General features: G+C 33.8%; 1 protein-coding gene across 2 annotated transcripts in view; it reads right to left on the bottom strand.

Annotated features, from left to right (window-relative positions):
* Nucleotides 1–2,405: 2,405 nt before the first annotated feature.
* KLHL4 (kelch like family member 4) overlaps nt 2,406–18,687 on the bottom strand; it is a 77,425-nt gene continuing 61,143 nt past the window's right edge. For both annotated transcript variants that reach the window (XM_084870669.1, XM_084870668.1), the window contains 5 exons: nt 13,850–14,074; nt 12,142–12,304; nt 9,280–9,492; nt 4,655–4,826; nt 2,406–2,853 (listed from right to left, as the gene is read on the bottom strand). In XM_084870669.1, the coding sequence (XP_084726795.1) occupies nt 2,794–2,853; nt 4,655–4,826; nt 9,280–9,492; nt 12,142–12,304; nt 13,850–14,074 (833 nt within the window). In that variant the 3' untranslated portion in view covers nt 2,406–2,793. The remainder of the gene's footprint in view (nt 2,854–4,654; nt 4,827–9,279; nt 9,493–12,141; nt 12,305–13,849; nt 14,075–18,687) is intronic.

The following is an 18,687-nucleotide window of genomic DNA, read 5'->3' as shown; positions in this document are numbered from 1 at the left end:
AATGTAGTTTGCAAACAGAGAGGACTCAAATGATAGATTAAAATCTATTTTAAGTGAAAACCAGAATGTACAATGTAGGTTTCCTTTCAATTTAATAAATGGCATTATAAAAATGACATGTTGATAAGTTAATATTTCTAGAAATTGTTGGCATAATGAAGTTTAATTTTTTTTTAATACTGGACAAATTACTAGCTTTACAATGGAACACTGAATAGGCAAAATAACTTGTAAATTGTTCATCATTGGTCAGAATGCTGTTCTATTGAATTACATCATACAGCATAAACCTTAGGTGTTCTTAGAAAGTGGAGAACTGCTCTTCTTATCTAGGGATTATAATGAATTGCTATAAGTGATCATTTTTAAATATGTAAGAAATCTTCATGATTTTTAAAATTTCTGGTAAACATAGTTATAGTTAGTTCCAAATTTCCTACTATGAGTAAATAGTTATATTTATTATTTAAATTGGTTTTAAAAAGTTGATGGGGTAAGAGATCAAAAGAGTTAATAATCAATTTTAAGGTATCAAAATATATGCAATGTTCTAGATGTTAGAAAGTAGTGTTGGGGTAATTTTATATGGTTTGGTTATTCAGCTTAATTCTGAACTTTGGTTTATTTTACATATACTGTTGGTGTATATTTTTTCTAAGTGTTTTATATGGTTTAAGCATTCTGCCTTGTTATTCCTGGATTATTAACACTTCAATTTAGATACATAATCATAATTTAAAATATGTAGATCTACAAACCACCTGATAACTGGAAAATAATTGTACTTACTCATATTCAGTTCTCATTTCCTTTCTGGATAAACATGAAGACTATTCTCCCTTACCACTTTCTCATTAATGGGTGAAACATGACTGGTTGTATTCAATGAAATGTGAGTGTATGTTTTTTCTTGGCTAAGGAATTTGAAAGCCACTATGCTGCTCCCCACTCTCTCTTCTCCTGTCTTAGTGGTCTTGGAGGTCACATTTTAGGATATTGGTGACACAGGATGTAGAGAACTCAAATCTCTAAGTCACAATATGAAGGAAAGTCCATTTCTATCTTCAACCCATGCTAACACCCCTCTTCCCCACACACACAACCTGAATCATACTTTACATGAGTAATAAACATTTGCTCTGCTAAGTCAGTAAGATTTTGAGGTCTCTTTATTAGCACAGCCTTGTTCCAGCCTATTTTGATGACTGTAAATATTGTTACAACTTCATCCTCCAGTGGCTGATGAACCAGATTCTGCAAATTCCTTGGGAATACTACCTTTCTTTGTCCAGAACATTTTTATGTTGCTGGGTAATAAATTAAAAGCCTCCAGAGGAAATAATAATATGTGAATCATGAGCTTTGCTAATTAATGCTTGTGTCTCATTCTCTATTTTTCCAGTCACATCAAGATAATGAATCTCAGGAAGGGGATTCTGATATTCATGTATCATGTTTATGTGCTTTGGATTCATAATAGCTGTGTGGTTTAAGACAAGTCACTTCACCTTATTTTTTCAGTTGTCTCATTGTTGGTTTTACATACTACAATACAAAACCTGTTTAAAAGAATATATTGCAGAAATTCTAAAATTGTACATTTACTTGAAAAGTTGCTTTCATCAAGAAGTTTTTTCAACATTTTATCTTAAATATTTTTTATAATGGGATAAATGCAAATAAAAATTTAAAAGTAAAAGTACAACCCAACTAACCATTTTTTTAAAATTTAAAAATGTTTATTGTAGTATGCATATCCTTAACATTTTCTACAGGATTAATATAAGATTAACAGAAAAGCATGTATTGCTACATAAAAGGTAAATACAGAATTTGCTATGGATATCAAACATTTTTGTGTTTCCATGTGTTAATATTGTAGAACATTTTCTCAGTTTTATTGTACTTCAAAACTGTTTTTTTAAAACTTGTTAAAATTAATGGTAGGTGTTGGCAGAGTTCACAGAAATGTTTGAGGGGAATATTATTTTCTATACAAGTGAGACTCTGACATTTTACAGCAGAGGTCACAGGTAATGTCCATATGATAAATATTCACTATTGTATTGTATAGCTTTTGTATATGAAATTACTGTAATATTTAACTGGTAACAAGTCCAACATGTTAAGTAATACCAAATTTAAATGTATGTTCTGGAAGATGGTACTGTAAAAGAGTAAGTTTGTGAAATTTTTAATATATTGTGATCACCATAACAAATTATGCCAATGAGTTTTTCATGTTTTTTTTTTTTTTTACCTTGTCAACACAATAAAAGCTTCCCATTAATATATGTAAAGTATTATTTATTTATTTGGGGGTATTGTTTGAATAAGAGAATGATGTTTTACTGAAAATCAGACTATATTTTAAGCTTTAGAAGTTCTCTTTATATTAGTTGTGGTCCAGATAATAGGGTGCCTTTATTTGAAATAGAAAACATTTTTTAATTTCTCAGCCTCTTAACTTAAAAATTAACAATGCTTTTAAAGCCTTTCACATTTTGCCTATTTCCTTTAAACATCTTAAAGTAATGAGGCTAAATCTAGATGAGCAGATTTCCAAGTATATTACCAGCTGTAACACCACACAATCTTAACACCTACTTGTAATTCATGTTTAAAAGTTGATTTGGTTTCGCAAATGAGAGCAATCATAACTACATATTAAAATGATGCAAAAATTTTTATGTTTGATTACTAATTGAAGGAAAGAATATGTTTCTTCCTCCTGTCTTATTTCTACTTCATTTCTTAAAATTATCCAGTTTTTATCCATTTGATGAGATAGCTTTATGGTAGCTTCACCACCACAACGCATGCACCAGCTCTTCCAATGTTAACAGGAACTTCCTAACACAGGAAACAAAAGCAGGAAAAGAACTGATGTTTAAGTGAATTCTGTATTTAGCATAGTATAGCATATTAGAGTTGATAAAGTCCTTAGCTATTCTGGTCTCACCTTCACCTTGCATAAAGGCAAAGGAAAATGTAGCCCAGATAACAATTCAGTGTGGGAGAAAAAAAAATAGTGTTTAAAAAGATGTACATATGAGATTGAGGAGCAGGAGATATTGAGTAAATTTCACCTCTCTGGTAATTTTCTCACTTGAAAAATTACAGCAAATAATGCTTATCCTTCAAGGTTTTTGTTAGAGTTAAGTGAGATAATGAATGAAAATAATTTGTCATATAGAAGTTATAACTCCATTATTTGTTCTCTTTCATTCTTTCTGACATCACACAATGAAAGAGTGAAAATCCAGGAACAGAATCTAGGCATCTTAGGTTCTGACATACAATTTTCAGAAAAGTAAATCCATCACGTTTAGACCCATGGTCAGCAAACTGTGCCGCGCAAGCCAAATAGGGCTCTTTGGCCCCTTGAGTGTGGCTCTTCCACAAAATACCATGGCCTGGGCGAGTCTATTTTGAGGAAGTGGCGCTAGAATAAGTTTAAGTTTAAAAAATTTGTCTCTCAAAAGAAATTTCAATCATTGTATTGTTATTTGGCTCTGTTGACTAATGAGTTTGCCGACCACTGCCTTAGATAATAATTTTGATTATTGTATTTGACCTAACTTGTTTGCTAAAATTTTTTTTTTCCATTTCTAGTTGGTCTTAAGCATTGATACAACCAACATGGAATGATTTGAATATTTTCAAGGGTCTTAATGAATCAAATTGTTGAAGGAGCGAGATAGAAACCCATTATCACATATCATTACATTAACATATATTTAGAACAGTAACCAACACACTATATAGAGTACAGAGCAGTAGGAAATCAGTATAAAGAAAGGTGAAGTTAGATACCAAATACAAGGTTTGTATGTTTGTGGCAATAGTGAAGAGTTAATCATATTTCATTTTTATTAACCAGTTATTTAATTAACAAACCATTACATATTTTGGAATAAATCTAGAACCATCCCTAGAAAAACTGTCACAAGCATCACGTTTTCCTTGAGCATCCTCGAGATGCTCAATTTCAGTGCCCCAGCTTATATACTATCCTCATAATTTCTTTTGTTAGATGAACAGAATTTTTGAGAGGATTTAATTCCAGTCTTTTACTATGCACTAAATTTCTTGAATGACTGATTAAAAGTTACGACTATTACAGTTTATAAATTTCTATAAAAAGGGGATTTAAATATTTTCCTTCTTGGGCACCAGTGATAAGAAGGGGAAGATATTTATGGATGAGGATGCTGCTCTTTGGTTCTCAAGTCATAATATATACATAGGAAATTGGCCAAAGAGTAAAACTTTTGAATTCTGTATTTAGCATAATATAGCATATTAGAGTTGATAAAATCCTTAGCTATTCTGGTCTAACCTTCACCTTGCATAAAGACAAAGGAAAATGTAGCCTAGGTAACAATCCAGTCTGTTTCACTATAATGTGAAATAAATGATTACATAATATCAAGTGACTGACTTCCATATAAATACTGATGGATCCTGCTAATGATCAATTAGATCATCTAGTAGTTTCCTATAGCTTAGATAAAGCATGTTTTACAAATTTTGTGAAATGAATCTGGTTAAACCCTAAAGATGAAGAGAATGAAACTAATTTTAACATATTTAAAAATAGATTTTATTAAAAGCTGAAATATACCAATTTGAATACTTTTAATAAGAGTACCTGTTTCCATTCATCTTTCTGTGTATCATATGACTCAACGGTATTCAAATAAGAATGTCCATCATATCCTCCAACCACAAAGACTCTGTCTCCGAGAGTACACACAGCGACAGCATCTCGAGGAACACTCAGAGGCGCCACAGTTGACCATGAATCATGTTTTGGATCATACCTTAAGAGGTTTAGGAATACATTAGAGAAGGAAAATCCAATATAGTATTAAAATAAAAAATAATAGGCTTTAATAAAACGTATACTTATCTAATATAAGAAATTAACATACCTTATAAATATCAAGTGTGGTCTAACTAGTAAATGTGAAAGATAAGTACATGACAAAACTCGCTTCAGCCACCAGAGGACACTCAAAGCATATAAAAATGTATTTTCTTTCCAAAAAGATCATGCATTTCTTTGGTTTGGTACTTAGGTTTTCTATGAGGAAATTTCACTTATTCGTGTCTTAACATGTGAAAAATGTTCCCTCTCTCATTTATTATGCTGGTCTCATTTTTTCTTCTTATTCTTTGTATATCAAAGTTATAAATGAAATGCCTGATCCTGCTTATATGGGAGTTCACATTTTAAGTAAATCTGAATATAATTGTTTATTTAATTTAAATATATTTCATTGATTTTATAAAGGAGAGGGAGAGATAAAAACATCAATGATGATAATCATTGGTTGGCAGCCTCCTAAATGCCCCCTACTGGGGATCAAACCAGCATCCCCGGGCATGTGCCCTGACCTGGAATCAAACTCATGACCTACTGGTTCATAGGTTGATGCTCAACCACTGCGTCACACTGGAAGGACTGAAGATAATTGTTTTTTAGTTTCATAGAATGCTGTACCGTGATTTTCATTCTATTTTTGGCTAGAGTTGTCATAGCTTTATTCTATATTTTTCCTCTTTGAGAGTTCCTGTTTATCTTTTTAGGAGCCTAGAATTATTTCCATTTTAATTTAAAGTTCACTTTTTATCCCAAACCTTCCTCTAAGCAAAATAAAAGATAATTTAGTAAGTAATATCAATTAAAATCTTCACCAGGAATTTCCTTCTAAAATTTGAAGTCTTTATTTAAAAAATACATAATGCAAAAATGTAAAAGAAGTGAATAGTGAAAGAAAACTTCTATAATTGTACATAAAAATATCTTTTGATTTTATATTGGCTTATTCATAAAATTTAATGATAAAGATGTCTTTTACAAAGAGACATTACTTAATTAGTCTCTAATAATTTCCTTATATTTCTACTACCCCTCTTATTTATATTTTTAATCTATTTAATCATATTCTAAATCATCTTATTCCATCTTTTATTTGATCTGACCTTATGCCCAATAATATTTTTAATAATTAAGATCACCTCAATGTCCAGAGCATAATTTTTTTTGGTATCATGTAGCATATCACCTTAAATTCTGATGTTATAAACCCAGAACCAAATAATCCATAGCTCTGCACTTCAGCTAAGCTGCATCTTCTACACAATTGCTGTTGTTATACTCTGAAGCTGCAGTCAGCATAAGAGTACACATATCTATGAATGGTGAACCAGGGTCATAAAAAGATTTCCTTAGAGATTTGTAACCAAAACCCAAGAGTGTCATGCATATGAATGATAATTAATACTAAAATTATGGCTAATGTTAATATTATCTGGATACTTCTTGATTAAATAGAGTAATTTGGGAATGTTGAACCTTTTGAAGAAAAAAATTGTAATATGGTTACTATCTGTAAAGACACACAGGAGATGTTATTAAACACTAGAGGCCGGGTGCATGAAATTCATGTACTTGGGGGGGAGGTGTCTCTTTGCCCAGCCTTCACCCTCTTGCAGTCTAGGAGCCCTCGGGGGATATCTGACTGACGACTTAGGCCTGCTCCCCACATCCTTAGTGCTGCCAAGGAAGCAGGAGAAGCTCCTGCCACCACTGCTGCATTCATCAGTCATGAGCCAGGATTCTGTTTGAGTGGTGCTCCCCCTATAGGAGTGTACTGACCACCAGGAGGCAGTACCTGCATTGAGTGTCTGCCCCCTGGTGGTCAGTGTGTATCATAGAAACCGGTCGTTCTGCCATTTGGTAGATTTTTATATTAGCCTTTTATTATATAGGATAAAGTTAGTCACTACATTTCTTTCAAATTAAAATAGCATAATGTCTTTCCCTTTGCTTTTCCATCTCTCCTTATAGTGGAACTAAAATGGATCCTGAAGTAAAGAGAAATAGTTGTAAACTTATTCCTGCACTAAGAGAAAGGATGTTGGGAAGTTGGACAAATACATGCAAAAAATGAAACTAGACCATGAACTTATACCATATACAAGAATAAGCCCAAATTTTATAAAAGAGTTAAATGTAAGATGTGAAACCATAAAAGTTTTAGAAGAAACTATAGGCAGCAAAATCTCAGACATCTCTCATAGCAATATATTTGGGAGTACATCTAGGGCAAAGAAAATGAAGGAGAAAATAAACAAATGGGACTATGTCAAAGTAAAAAAGCTTTTTCACAGCAAAATAAAACTTCGACAAAACAACAAGAAAGCACATTGCATGGGAGAACATATTTTCCAATGAAATATCTGATAAGGGGTTAATTTCCAAAATACATAAGAAACCCATACAACTTAACAAAAGGAAGACAAATAATCCAATTTAAAAATGGGCTAAGAACCTAAAAAGACACTTCTCCAAAGTGGACATACAGATGGCCAAGAGGAATATGAAAAAATTGTTCAAAGTCACTAATTATCAGAGAGATGCAAATTAAAACAACACCTCACACCTGTCACAATGGCTGTATCAATACATCAACAAATGACATGTGTTGGTGAGTATGTAGAGCAGTGGTTCTCAACCTTTCTAATGCTGCAACCCTTTAATACAGTTCCTCATGTTGTGGTTACCCCCAACCATAAAATTATTTTTGTTGCTACTTCATAACTGTAATTTTGCTACTGTTATGAATCATAATGTAAATATCTGTGCTTTCCAGTGGGGAGGGATTGTGGGAGGTTGGCTGGATGCCAGTGGGAGAGACCAGAGGAGGTTAGCTGGTCATCGGGAGAAACTGCAGGAGGTTGGCTGTGCGAGTGCACTGACCACCAGGGGGCAGCTCCTGTGTTGAGCATCTGCTCCCTGGTGGCCAGTGCGCATCATAGTGACTGGTAGACGGGTCACTCCGGTTGTTTGGTCATTTAGGCTTTTGTATATATAGATAGGCTTTAAAATGAAAACTGTTACAAGAGAAAAAAAACACATATAATGATAAAAAGGCCAATTGATAAAGAATTATAACAATTATAGACATAAGAACATAAAGCAGCACATCTCCTAAATATATGAAGCAAACACTGACAGAATTGGAGGGAGAATGTGCTATAGTAACAACGAAAGTGCTTGATTCTCCACCTTTAATAATGGATAGAATAAGCAGACATATCAATAAGTACATGGGAGACTTATAATAACATTATAGACCAATTGAACCTAAAATATAGATATTAAATATTCTACTCCCAAAAAACATAATACACATTTTTCTCAAGTGAACAAGGAAAATTATCCAGGAGAGATTACACGCTGGGCCACAAAACAAGTATTAATAAATTTAAAAGAGTTTGAAAACATGCAACGTGAATTTAAACTATAAATCAACAGCAGAGGAAGAGAGAATATCTACAAATATATGTAAAGGATATAACACATATTTAAACAGCCAATATACTTGCAATCTCATCCATTCTTTTGTATGCTTACAAACTATAAATTCTAATTACTTCGTGAATTGCTTTTGAGGATACCATCCCATACTGATCTCTCTCTTGTGAATTATGATAATTTTAGTGACTGTAAATTTTTCATTTGGTCTTATGTTAATACTAGAGGCCCAATGCATGAAATTTGTGCAAGGGTAGGCCTTCCATCCCTCGGCTGCCGGCACTGGCTTCCCTCTGGCACCTGGGACATGGGCTTCTCTCACAGTCCTGGCTTCCTCTGGAAGGTCGTCGGGAAGGACATCCTATCTAATTAGCATATTAAGCTCTTATTATTATACATTAATTTACTATTATGTTTGCATATACATATTCTGTCTTTAAGTGATATAACTATAGTTATGTGACTGATTTTAACATATATTTTATTCATTTAAATAAATGTCTCCCATTCAAAGAAGTTACCTTTGGGAAGCTAAATACTTAAATACTCATTGTTCAGAACATTATTAACAACTCCATTAAGAAATTCTGTATGTTATATGGTGGTAAGTCTTTCTCTTTTGATGATTGATTTTTTAAACAGTAAAGTTATTTTGATTTGAGCTGGTGAATAGTTTGAGTGATATAGCTTGGTGTAAAATTAATTTATTATTACATCCCCTTTGTCTCACTATTTTATAGGGTGACTATCAAACAATAAAGCAGCATATTATCTTTATATGTTTGTTGATGGGTCTAAAACACATAATAAGGAGGATTTCTTCAAAATATTTTAAGCCTAAAATCAAGTATGCAATTTTAAAATGGACTGATCCTCTGAAATGATTAACACTTATTTGGAAAACTATATTCTCAAATAAATACATATATAAATAAATATAAATATTTTACCGTTCCACACAGTCAGAAAGCCTAGAGCAATGGTTAGAAGCAGGAGCATCATGACCCCCAACAGCATATAAGAATCCATTGTATGTTGTAACTCCCACACCTCCACGTCTTTTGGACATTGGAGCACACGGACTCCACTTGTTAGTGTGTGGGTCAAAGTATTCCACTGATCTCAGGCAGGAACTTCCATCACGTCCACCAATAGCATACAGCCTAGAAAGAAAAAAAAACACACAGAAATTTGTGTTTTTCCAATTTATGCATAGAATGAAAGTGAAAGAACCTTGCACAAAACATATTAAGTTTCTGCCTATACAGGGTAGGTAAAAGTAGGTGTACAGTTGTTCATATGGAAAATTACAATAATAAATAACAATACAAGTACAAACTCTGTTTTGCATACTCACAACTGTAAACCTACTTTTTCCTCATTCTGTGTATTCTGCTATCCCAAGATTTTCTAGCAGACAGTCTGAGTTTTTGAATGGAAGTCTACCACTCTAAACTTTGTGGAAGTTACTTTGAAATAATAGATCTACCCTACTCCAAACTTGTGAAAATTACTTAGATATATTAAAAGATCCCATGGGATAATTACGTACAGAGAAAGTTGGGAGATAGTGAAAACATTCTTAATATTTGTCAATTATACCTCATTAAAAACAACCTTACAATTTTACCTAGGTTCAATTGCGTACCATTAGAATCCCTATTGTTTTTATTAACTGCTTTATATAGTAAAATAAATATAATTGTCACTAGGAATATGTTAGCTTGATAAATGACTAAGTGAATAGAATAGAACCAAGAAAAAAAAACTTTTTATCCCCATAAAGATATAGTGGCTATAACATTTCTGCCATAAACTTTACTAAGCAGTAAGTCTATAACTGCCATTATGATGTGTGGTAATAGGTAGGAGATTGTTACTGAGTCACCTGATAATCATTCAGGTCAGGCCAGCCAGGATAAACAGATTTCAGAGTATTTTAAGCTCTAAGACACTCTATGGCTAGGTCTCTCCTTAACTAAAGACATTCCCCACATTTTCTTGCATAAGGTGCTAAAATCCATCTACTGAGCCCATTTATGGGAGGTACTGGCTTGATGCAAAGTCAGTACAAACACACAAGTTGTCTCCTGCCACTTGCTCCATCCTGATGTCTAAATTTCTCTTCAGTCACATCCCTCATATATGCTGGTCATTCTCTCCAAAGGTCCCTTATCAGAAAGCACACACGGTTAATTGAAATAAATAATAAACTCAAGCTCTTAGCAACCTGTAGCATCATTGGGTTTTAATATATTAGCTTGTTCTTATAGGCAAGTAATCAGGAAGTAGGAAATATTTAGAAAGATGGAACCAGATGTAATTCTAGAGTTGGGAACTCTAAATACTCAAGACAGTATATGGTAAAGAACAAAATATAAAACTTGCCCTATTCCAAAGACAGCCAAAGTCTTGATAAGTCAAGAGTAAGTTATTATGTAATAAATGGAGGCCTCTTGAATGTAAAGCTGGGATTTGTTTGAATTTGGAAGTGCTTCTCAAATTTAATGACCACACAGAGTCACTTGATGATCTTGTTAAAATGCCTATTATGATTTGAAAGGTCCAGAGTGGGATTAGGATTCAGCATTTCTAAATAGATCTTAGGTGATGCTGACATGCCTAGTTCCAGGACCACATTTGAGTAGCAAGGGATTACAGAATATTTAATTAAATTTTTGTTTTTGACAAGTATTTCCATCATAATGAAGGCAGAATTCCAACAAAGGCCTGTTATTATTCTTTTTCTCTTTGTTGTTGAAAGTATTACAGATGTCCCTTTAGTTTATTTGTTTGTTTTTCCCATTGATCCATCCCACACCTGCCCCTCCCAGGCCTTCACTACTCTATTGTCTGTGTCCATATATGCATATAAGTTCCCTGATTAATCACTCCTGACCCATATCCTACCCTCACTTTCCATGTGAAATCCATCAGTCTGTTCAATTCTTCTATGCCTGTGGATCTATTTTGTTAATCAGCTCATTAGATTCCACAAAAGAGAGAGATCATGTGATACTTGTCTTTCTCTGATGGGCTTATTTCACTTAGCATAATACTCTTCTGGTCTATCCAAGCTGTTGCCAATGGTAAAAATTATATTTTTTATAGTTTCAGAGTATTCTATTGTGTAAATATACCATAGATTTTTATCCACTTATCTGCTGATGGGCACTTGGGCTATTTCAAAATATTAGCTATTGTAAATTGTGCTGCTATGGACACAGGGGTGCATTTATCCTTTCTGATTGGAGTTTCTAGTTTCTTAGGATATATTCCTAGAAGTAGGATTACTGGGTCAAATGGGAGTTCCACTTTTTATTTTTTTTTGAGGAAACTCCATACAGTTTTCCACAGTGGCTGCACCAGTCTGCCCTGCCTTCACACCAGCAGTGTACCAGAGTTCTCTTTTCTCCATATCTTTGCCAGTACTTGTCATTTGTTGTTTATTGATTGTAGCCATTCTGACAGGTGTGAAGTGATACCTCATTGCCACCTCACCTGAAGATATTTTTTCCATTGATTTTTAGAGAGTGGAAGGGAGAGGGAAAGACAGAGAGAAACACTGATATAAGAGAGACACCTCAACTGGTTGCCTTCTGTATGCCCCAACCAAGGCCAGGAGCCTACAACCGAGATACGTGCCCTCAACCAGAATCGAACCTAGTACCCTTCAGTCTACAGGCTGATGCTCTATCCACTGAGCCAAACCATCTAGGGCCTGGGAATGTTTTTGATTGGTGTATCACATCTATGAAGTGTTGTAGCACATGACCTAGGAGCAAAGACCATGCACTTTTTGGGTTACTCACTTGTTGTTTAATGCAGCGACAGCAACTGTGCTTCTAGGAATCGACATACTAGCCACGTAATTCCACTGACGTCCCTCAGGATCCCATCTTTCTACAGTGTTTAGATAACTCCATCCATCATGACCACCAACAGCATACATTGGTCCTTCAAGTGTGGCTACACCTAAGTAATAAAAACAGCATGAGGGCTCACCTATAATGGCTATTATATACAAGCAACAAACTGCTTAAAATTTTGTTTTTGTTTCTTAAATGTTTTTGTGCACACATGAATAATTTACTGATCTTGATATGAAACTAAACATGGTATTTTAACCCAAGAAAATTTTCAGGCATAGTTACCATTATCATGGAAACGTATTGTTGTTGTCATACTGATGCCAAAGGAGGTAGTGGGAACACATCCTTTCTGAGGATGTGACAGATAAGGGAAATCGATTTTCCTGGCATAACTTCAATGCCACTTTTAGAGTAAGAAATAGATGAGATATGACTGAATCTTAGATAAATCTTAGAAATGTAGGCCAACTGATGTCTTTTTAATGCCTGTTCTTGTATAGGGATAAAAAAAGGTTCTCATCAGATAACTACATAGACAGGGTTTTTTTATGTGTTATATTAGATACTATAAATACCCCCTTTCTAACTGCTCCTCAACTGCTCTGGGAATACACGAGTTCCTCCACCCCCACCTTCTTTACCATCTCAATGAACTCTCAGGTATATCCGCATCACCTATCCTATCTCTTTAGTAACATCCATGTATTTTAAAACTTGCTCTGATTTCTCTATAACATATATTTTCTAAGCTATGTTTTTGAATCACTAACACAACTGAGCTGAATATAATTAATATAATCGAACATTTGAAATAGACTATCAGATAATTTTGGGGCATATGATACCAGACCTGGACCTGCCACTTTTTAGCTGTGTAAAACTAGATCTGGAAGGTAGGGGAGGATGGGGGTAAGAGGGAGAGATCAACCAAAGGACTTGTATGCATGCATATAAGCATAACTAATGGACATGGACACCAGGGGGATATGGCATGAGCTGGGAGGAAGGGGGGGGAAGGACACATATGTAATATCTTAATCAATAAAAAAGTAACAAGGAAATTATTATGTCTATTTTTTTTCAAAAGACTTTATGATATTGAAAATGTATGAAAACTAGTATGAACAAAGATGCATCCTAACAGATATTTAGGAGAATCAAAGTTCTCCACTGTTCTAGATGTCCCCACTGCATCTTTCCTAAACTTTTTTATAAACTCTGAATTACATGTAAATTAGAGCTGCTCTTAACTGAAGTGGATTCTTTCTGCCTTGGATCTGCATCATTGGCTTTTTGCTGAAATGTAGATTTGTCGATTATAGAAAGGATCACGATTCATCTAACTAGAAACACATCTCTCCATTATTAAGTGCTCTTTCCTCTAAATTGAGTCTGGAATAAAACTCTATTGTAGGTTTGTTTTCCTCAATAATGTAATCCTTCTCAAAATTTTTATCCATTGTAATAAGTATGACACCTGAAATAAGAAAAAAATTTTAAAGGTTTTGACTATTTGCTTAAGCTTTTCAGCATTTTTAGACATTTTGACAAAGGGATTTGTTATCCAATAATATGCAGCTGAATTTAATTTTTAAATAGTTCTGTGAACTATACATTTTTTATAAATCATATAACATTAAATTCTTACCTAAGCCATGCCTATGTGTTGACATGGGAGGCATCACACTCCAGACTTTGCCAACTGGATTAAAACATTCCACAGTATTCAAAGTCTTTAAACCATCTCTTCCTCCCACAATATAGAGCTTATTATCAATAACCGAAACTCCAAACTGAAGCCTACGGCCATTCATGGTGCCAATATGTAACCAGGTATTGGTCCTGAGGTCATATCTTTCTATTGTAGTGGTACCTGTTAGAGGGATATTGAACAATGGTTAAAACCAATTATATAGACACGTATCCTCTTCAAATTACTCCAAAAAATTCAAGAAGAGGGAAGAAGCTCTTTTGGTATTTATCCTAATACCAAAACAAGATAAAGAAAGAGCTATACACCAGTATTCCTGATGGACATAGATGCTAAAACTCTCAACAAAATATTAGCAAATCAAATCCAGCAATACATTTTAAAAAATCAAATACCATGATCAAGTAGAATTTATTCTGAGGATCAAGTTTGGCACAGTATTTGCAAATCAATAGATGTGATATATTACATAAATGAAATGAAAGATAAAAATCACATGACCATATCAATAAATGCAGAAAAATCATTCAATAAAATGCAGCACCAATTTATGATAAAAATCTCAACAAAGTGGGAATAAAAGGATCATACCTCAACATAATAAAGGCCATATGTGAAAAACAGCCAATATTATACTCAGTGGGCAAAAACTAAAATGTTGCCTTAAGATCAGGAAAGGGTGTCTGCTTTCACAACTCTTATTCATTCAACATAGTACTGGAAGTTCTAGTCTTAGTGATCAGGCAAGAAGAAGAAGTAAAAGTCATCCAAATCAGAAAGGAGGAAGTAAAACTGGTATTATTTGCACTTGACATGATATTGTATATAGAAAACTACTAGATCTAATAAATGAATTCCACAAAGATGCAGGATACAAAATCAACATTCAAATATTGATGGCATTTTTATATACTGATAATGGATTATCAGAAAGATAAACTAAAAAATCAACCCAATTTACTATTGCAATAAAAAATAGGGTACCTAGAAATAAATTTATCCAAGGAAGTAAAAGACCTATACTGTGAAAATTATATGACATTGAAGAAATACATTTAGGAATATTATGCTGAGTGAAGTAAGCCAGTCAGAGAAAGACGAATATCACATGATCTCAATTAAATTGGAATCCAATAAACATAATAAACTAAGAAACAAAATAGGTCCAGAGGCATGGAAGTTTGGAACAGATTGACATATCTCAGAGGGGAGGGAGGCGGATGGGAAGTGCTTAACCAAAGAACTTATATACAGATATGAATAACCAATGGACATAGACAATAGTGTCTTAAAGGCCTGGAGTAGGATGGGGGCTGGGAGGGGGGATTAAAGTGGGCAAGGAAATTGGGGAATATCTATAATACTGTCAACATCAATCAATAATAATAATAAAATATATAGACATGCATTATTCACAATGAAAAAAATTAAGAAATATACAAATAAGTGGAAGGATATCCAAGTTCATGGAGTGGAAGAAATAACATCATTCCCAGAGTCATAAAAGCATGAACAGACTGTTGAACCTCAGAGGGAAGTCAGGGGAGAGTGGATGGGAAGAGATCAACCACTTAACCTGTATGTATATATGCATAATCCGACAGACAATAGGGTGGTAAGGGCCTGGGTTGAGGAGGCACAAGATGGAAGCGGGCTGGAAGAGGTTAATGGAAGGAAAAGGAAGACCCATGTAATATTTTCAACAATAAATATTTTAAAAAAGGAAAAAAATGGATTAACCTCATTAAAATGTCCATACTACCCAAAGCAATCCATAGATTCGAAGCAATTCCTATTAAAATACCAAGGACATATTTCACAGATAAAGAAAAATATTCCAAAAATTTATATGGAACCAAAATAGACCCAAATAGTCTGTGCATTCTTGAGAGAGAAGAACAAAGTTAGAGGTATTACAATGCCAAATATCAAACTCTACAAGGCCATTGTAATGAAAATAGCCTCGTTCTTACATAAGAACAAGCATATAAACAGTGAAACACAAGAGAGAGCCCAGAAATCAACCCATATCTTTACAGTCAATAAATTCTGACAAAGGAGGAAATAGCATACATTGGAGTAAAGGCAGTCTCTTCAATAAATGGTGCTGGGAAAATTGGACAGATATATGCAAAAAGATACACACACACACAAAAAAAAACCCCCACAAACTGACATCATACACAAGAATAAAATGAAAATGGATAAAATATTTAAGTGTAAGTTGTGAAGCCACAAAAATTCTAAAAGAAAATATAACAGCAAAATCTCAGACATCTCTGGCAGCAATATTTTTGCTGAAATATCTCAGAGGGCAAGGGAAACTCAGAAAAAGATAAATAATTGGAAGTACATAAAGCTAAAAAGCTTCTGACCAGCAAAGGAAACCATTAACAAATGAAAAGAGAATGAACTATATGGGACAACATATTCATCAATGATACATCTGGTAAGGGGTTAATTTCCAAAATATATAAAGAAGTTACACAACTCAATACCAGGAAGACAAACAATCCAATTTAAAAATCAGCAAAGGACCTGAATAGACACCTCTCCAAAGAGGACATACAGATACCCAATAGACAAATGAAAAATTTATCAAGGTCACTGATCATCATAGAGATGCAAATAATTAAAAGAACAATGATGTATCACCTCACACCTGTCAGAATGGCTATCCAACAAATCAACAAATGATAAGTGCTGGCTGGCAAAGATGTGGAGAAAAAGGAACCCTCTTGCACTGCTGGTAGGAATGCAGGCTGGTGCAGTCACTGTGAAATACAGTATGGAGTTTCCACAAAAAAAATTAAAAATGGAACTCCCATTAAACTGAATGATCCCACTTATAAAAATATATCATAAGAAACCTGAAACTGCAATTACAAAGCACATATGCAGCTCTGTGTTCATAGCAGCACAATTTACAATAGCTAATATTTGGAAACAGTGCAAATGCCTATGAGCAGATGTGTGGATAAGAAATATGTGGTGCACTTGCATAATGGAATATTACACGGCTATAAAAAAGGAGGAACTCTTACCATTGGCAACAGCATGGCTGGACCTGGAATGTATTATGCTAAGTGAAATAAGCCAGTCAGAGAAAGACAGGTATCACATGACCTCACTCATATGTAGAATCTAATGAACAAAATGAACTGATGAACAAAATGAACCCATAGACATAGAAGCATGGAATACACTGAAGAATTTCAGAAAGAAGGTGAAGGTGGGTGGGTGAAGAGAGATTAACCAGGGAACTTACATGCATATATGCATAGCCCATGGATACAGGTAACAGTGTGGTGAAGACGTGGAAGGGATAGTTGCTGAGTGGAACAGTTCAATGGGAAAATAAAATCAAAGCGGATATCTATAATTCTTTCAATAATAAAGGTAAATTAATAAATAAACAAGATGCCTGTATCTTCTGGAGGTGCTTGCAGCCTTGTAGGAGAGGAGACCTACTTATATCAGTTAGTAAGCAGTAGAATCTTTTCATCTACTGAGATAATTAAGAGAAGGGAAGTTTTACATGTAGATGGAGAAATCCAAGGACTTCAGAGAAATTGCATTTAAATATATATATATATATATATATATATATATATATATATATATTTATTATTATTAATTTTTTTACAGAGAGGAAGGGAGAGAGCTAGAGAGCTAGAAACATTGATGAGAGAGAAACATCGGTCAGCTGCCTCCTGCACACCCCCCACTGGGGATGTGCCAACAACCAACGTATGTGCCCTTGGCCAGAATAGAACCCGGGAATCTTCAGTCCACAGGCTGACACTCTACCCACTGAGCCAAACTGGTTTCAGCAGAAGTTGCATTTTGAACAATGCTTTGAAGAATACTTTATCCCGGTCAGCGGTTGAGTGTCAACCTAATGAACCAGGAGGTCATGGAACAATTTCTGGTCAGGGCACATACCCAGGTTGCGGGTGTGATCTCTGGTGTGGAGTGTGCAGGAGGCAGCCCATCAATGATTCTTTCCGATCATTGATGTTTTTATCTCTCTGAAATCAATAAAAATATATTAAAAAATAATACTTTAGACTTAAAAAAATGGACTAGTTGTAAATTTAGAGTGAGGACAGTGAGGACATTGCAGTAAGAGAAAGTGGCAGTCATGGTAATTAGTAATTTTGTTTTCATATCAATGAGGTTATGGTAATTAACATTTAATTTATTAATACATATCTAAGCAACATGGTATACTTGCCAAATTTAATATAAATTTTATTTTTCTCTTATCTCCTCGTACATGACATTTCAGAATAAAATTTTATGTTAAAAAATTAACTTAGTTTATTATTGATGTTCTACACATCCATTATGATTTTAATTATCTATGGCCATTCAGTATATTAATTTATGCCCTTTTATTCAGTTTGGTGTGTATGTTTCTGTATGCTGATTCAAAGTAGAAATGCCTAAAGAAACAAGAAGAAAAAATTCTTTTAAATGTTTTTTTGTTGTTCATTCACATAATTTTCATGGTGTTAACACAAAGGATTATAAGGATATTACTATTATTATTATTTATTATAATTAAATATAATTCTGATGTACTATGTCCTTAATGCATTACTATATGTACTATCTACTTAATACATTCATTTTCTACTCAATTATTGGAATATCAAAATTACTACCTTAGTATACAGTTACTACTATGATAATCAACTGTCACTATATCATAATAAAGTGTCATTTTTGTGAGCAATGCTTTTTACCAGTCATTCACAATAGCTGCTGCT

The sequence above is a fragment of the Pipistrellus hanaki genome (assembly GCF_964339955.1).
Source record: "Pipistrellus hanaki genome assembly, chromosome: X".
NCBI classification, from domain to species: domain Eukaryota; kingdom Metazoa; phylum Chordata; class Mammalia; order Chiroptera; family Vespertilionidae; genus Pipistrellus; species Pipistrellus hanaki.
This window is presented reverse-complemented; position numbering and strand designations above follow the sequence as displayed.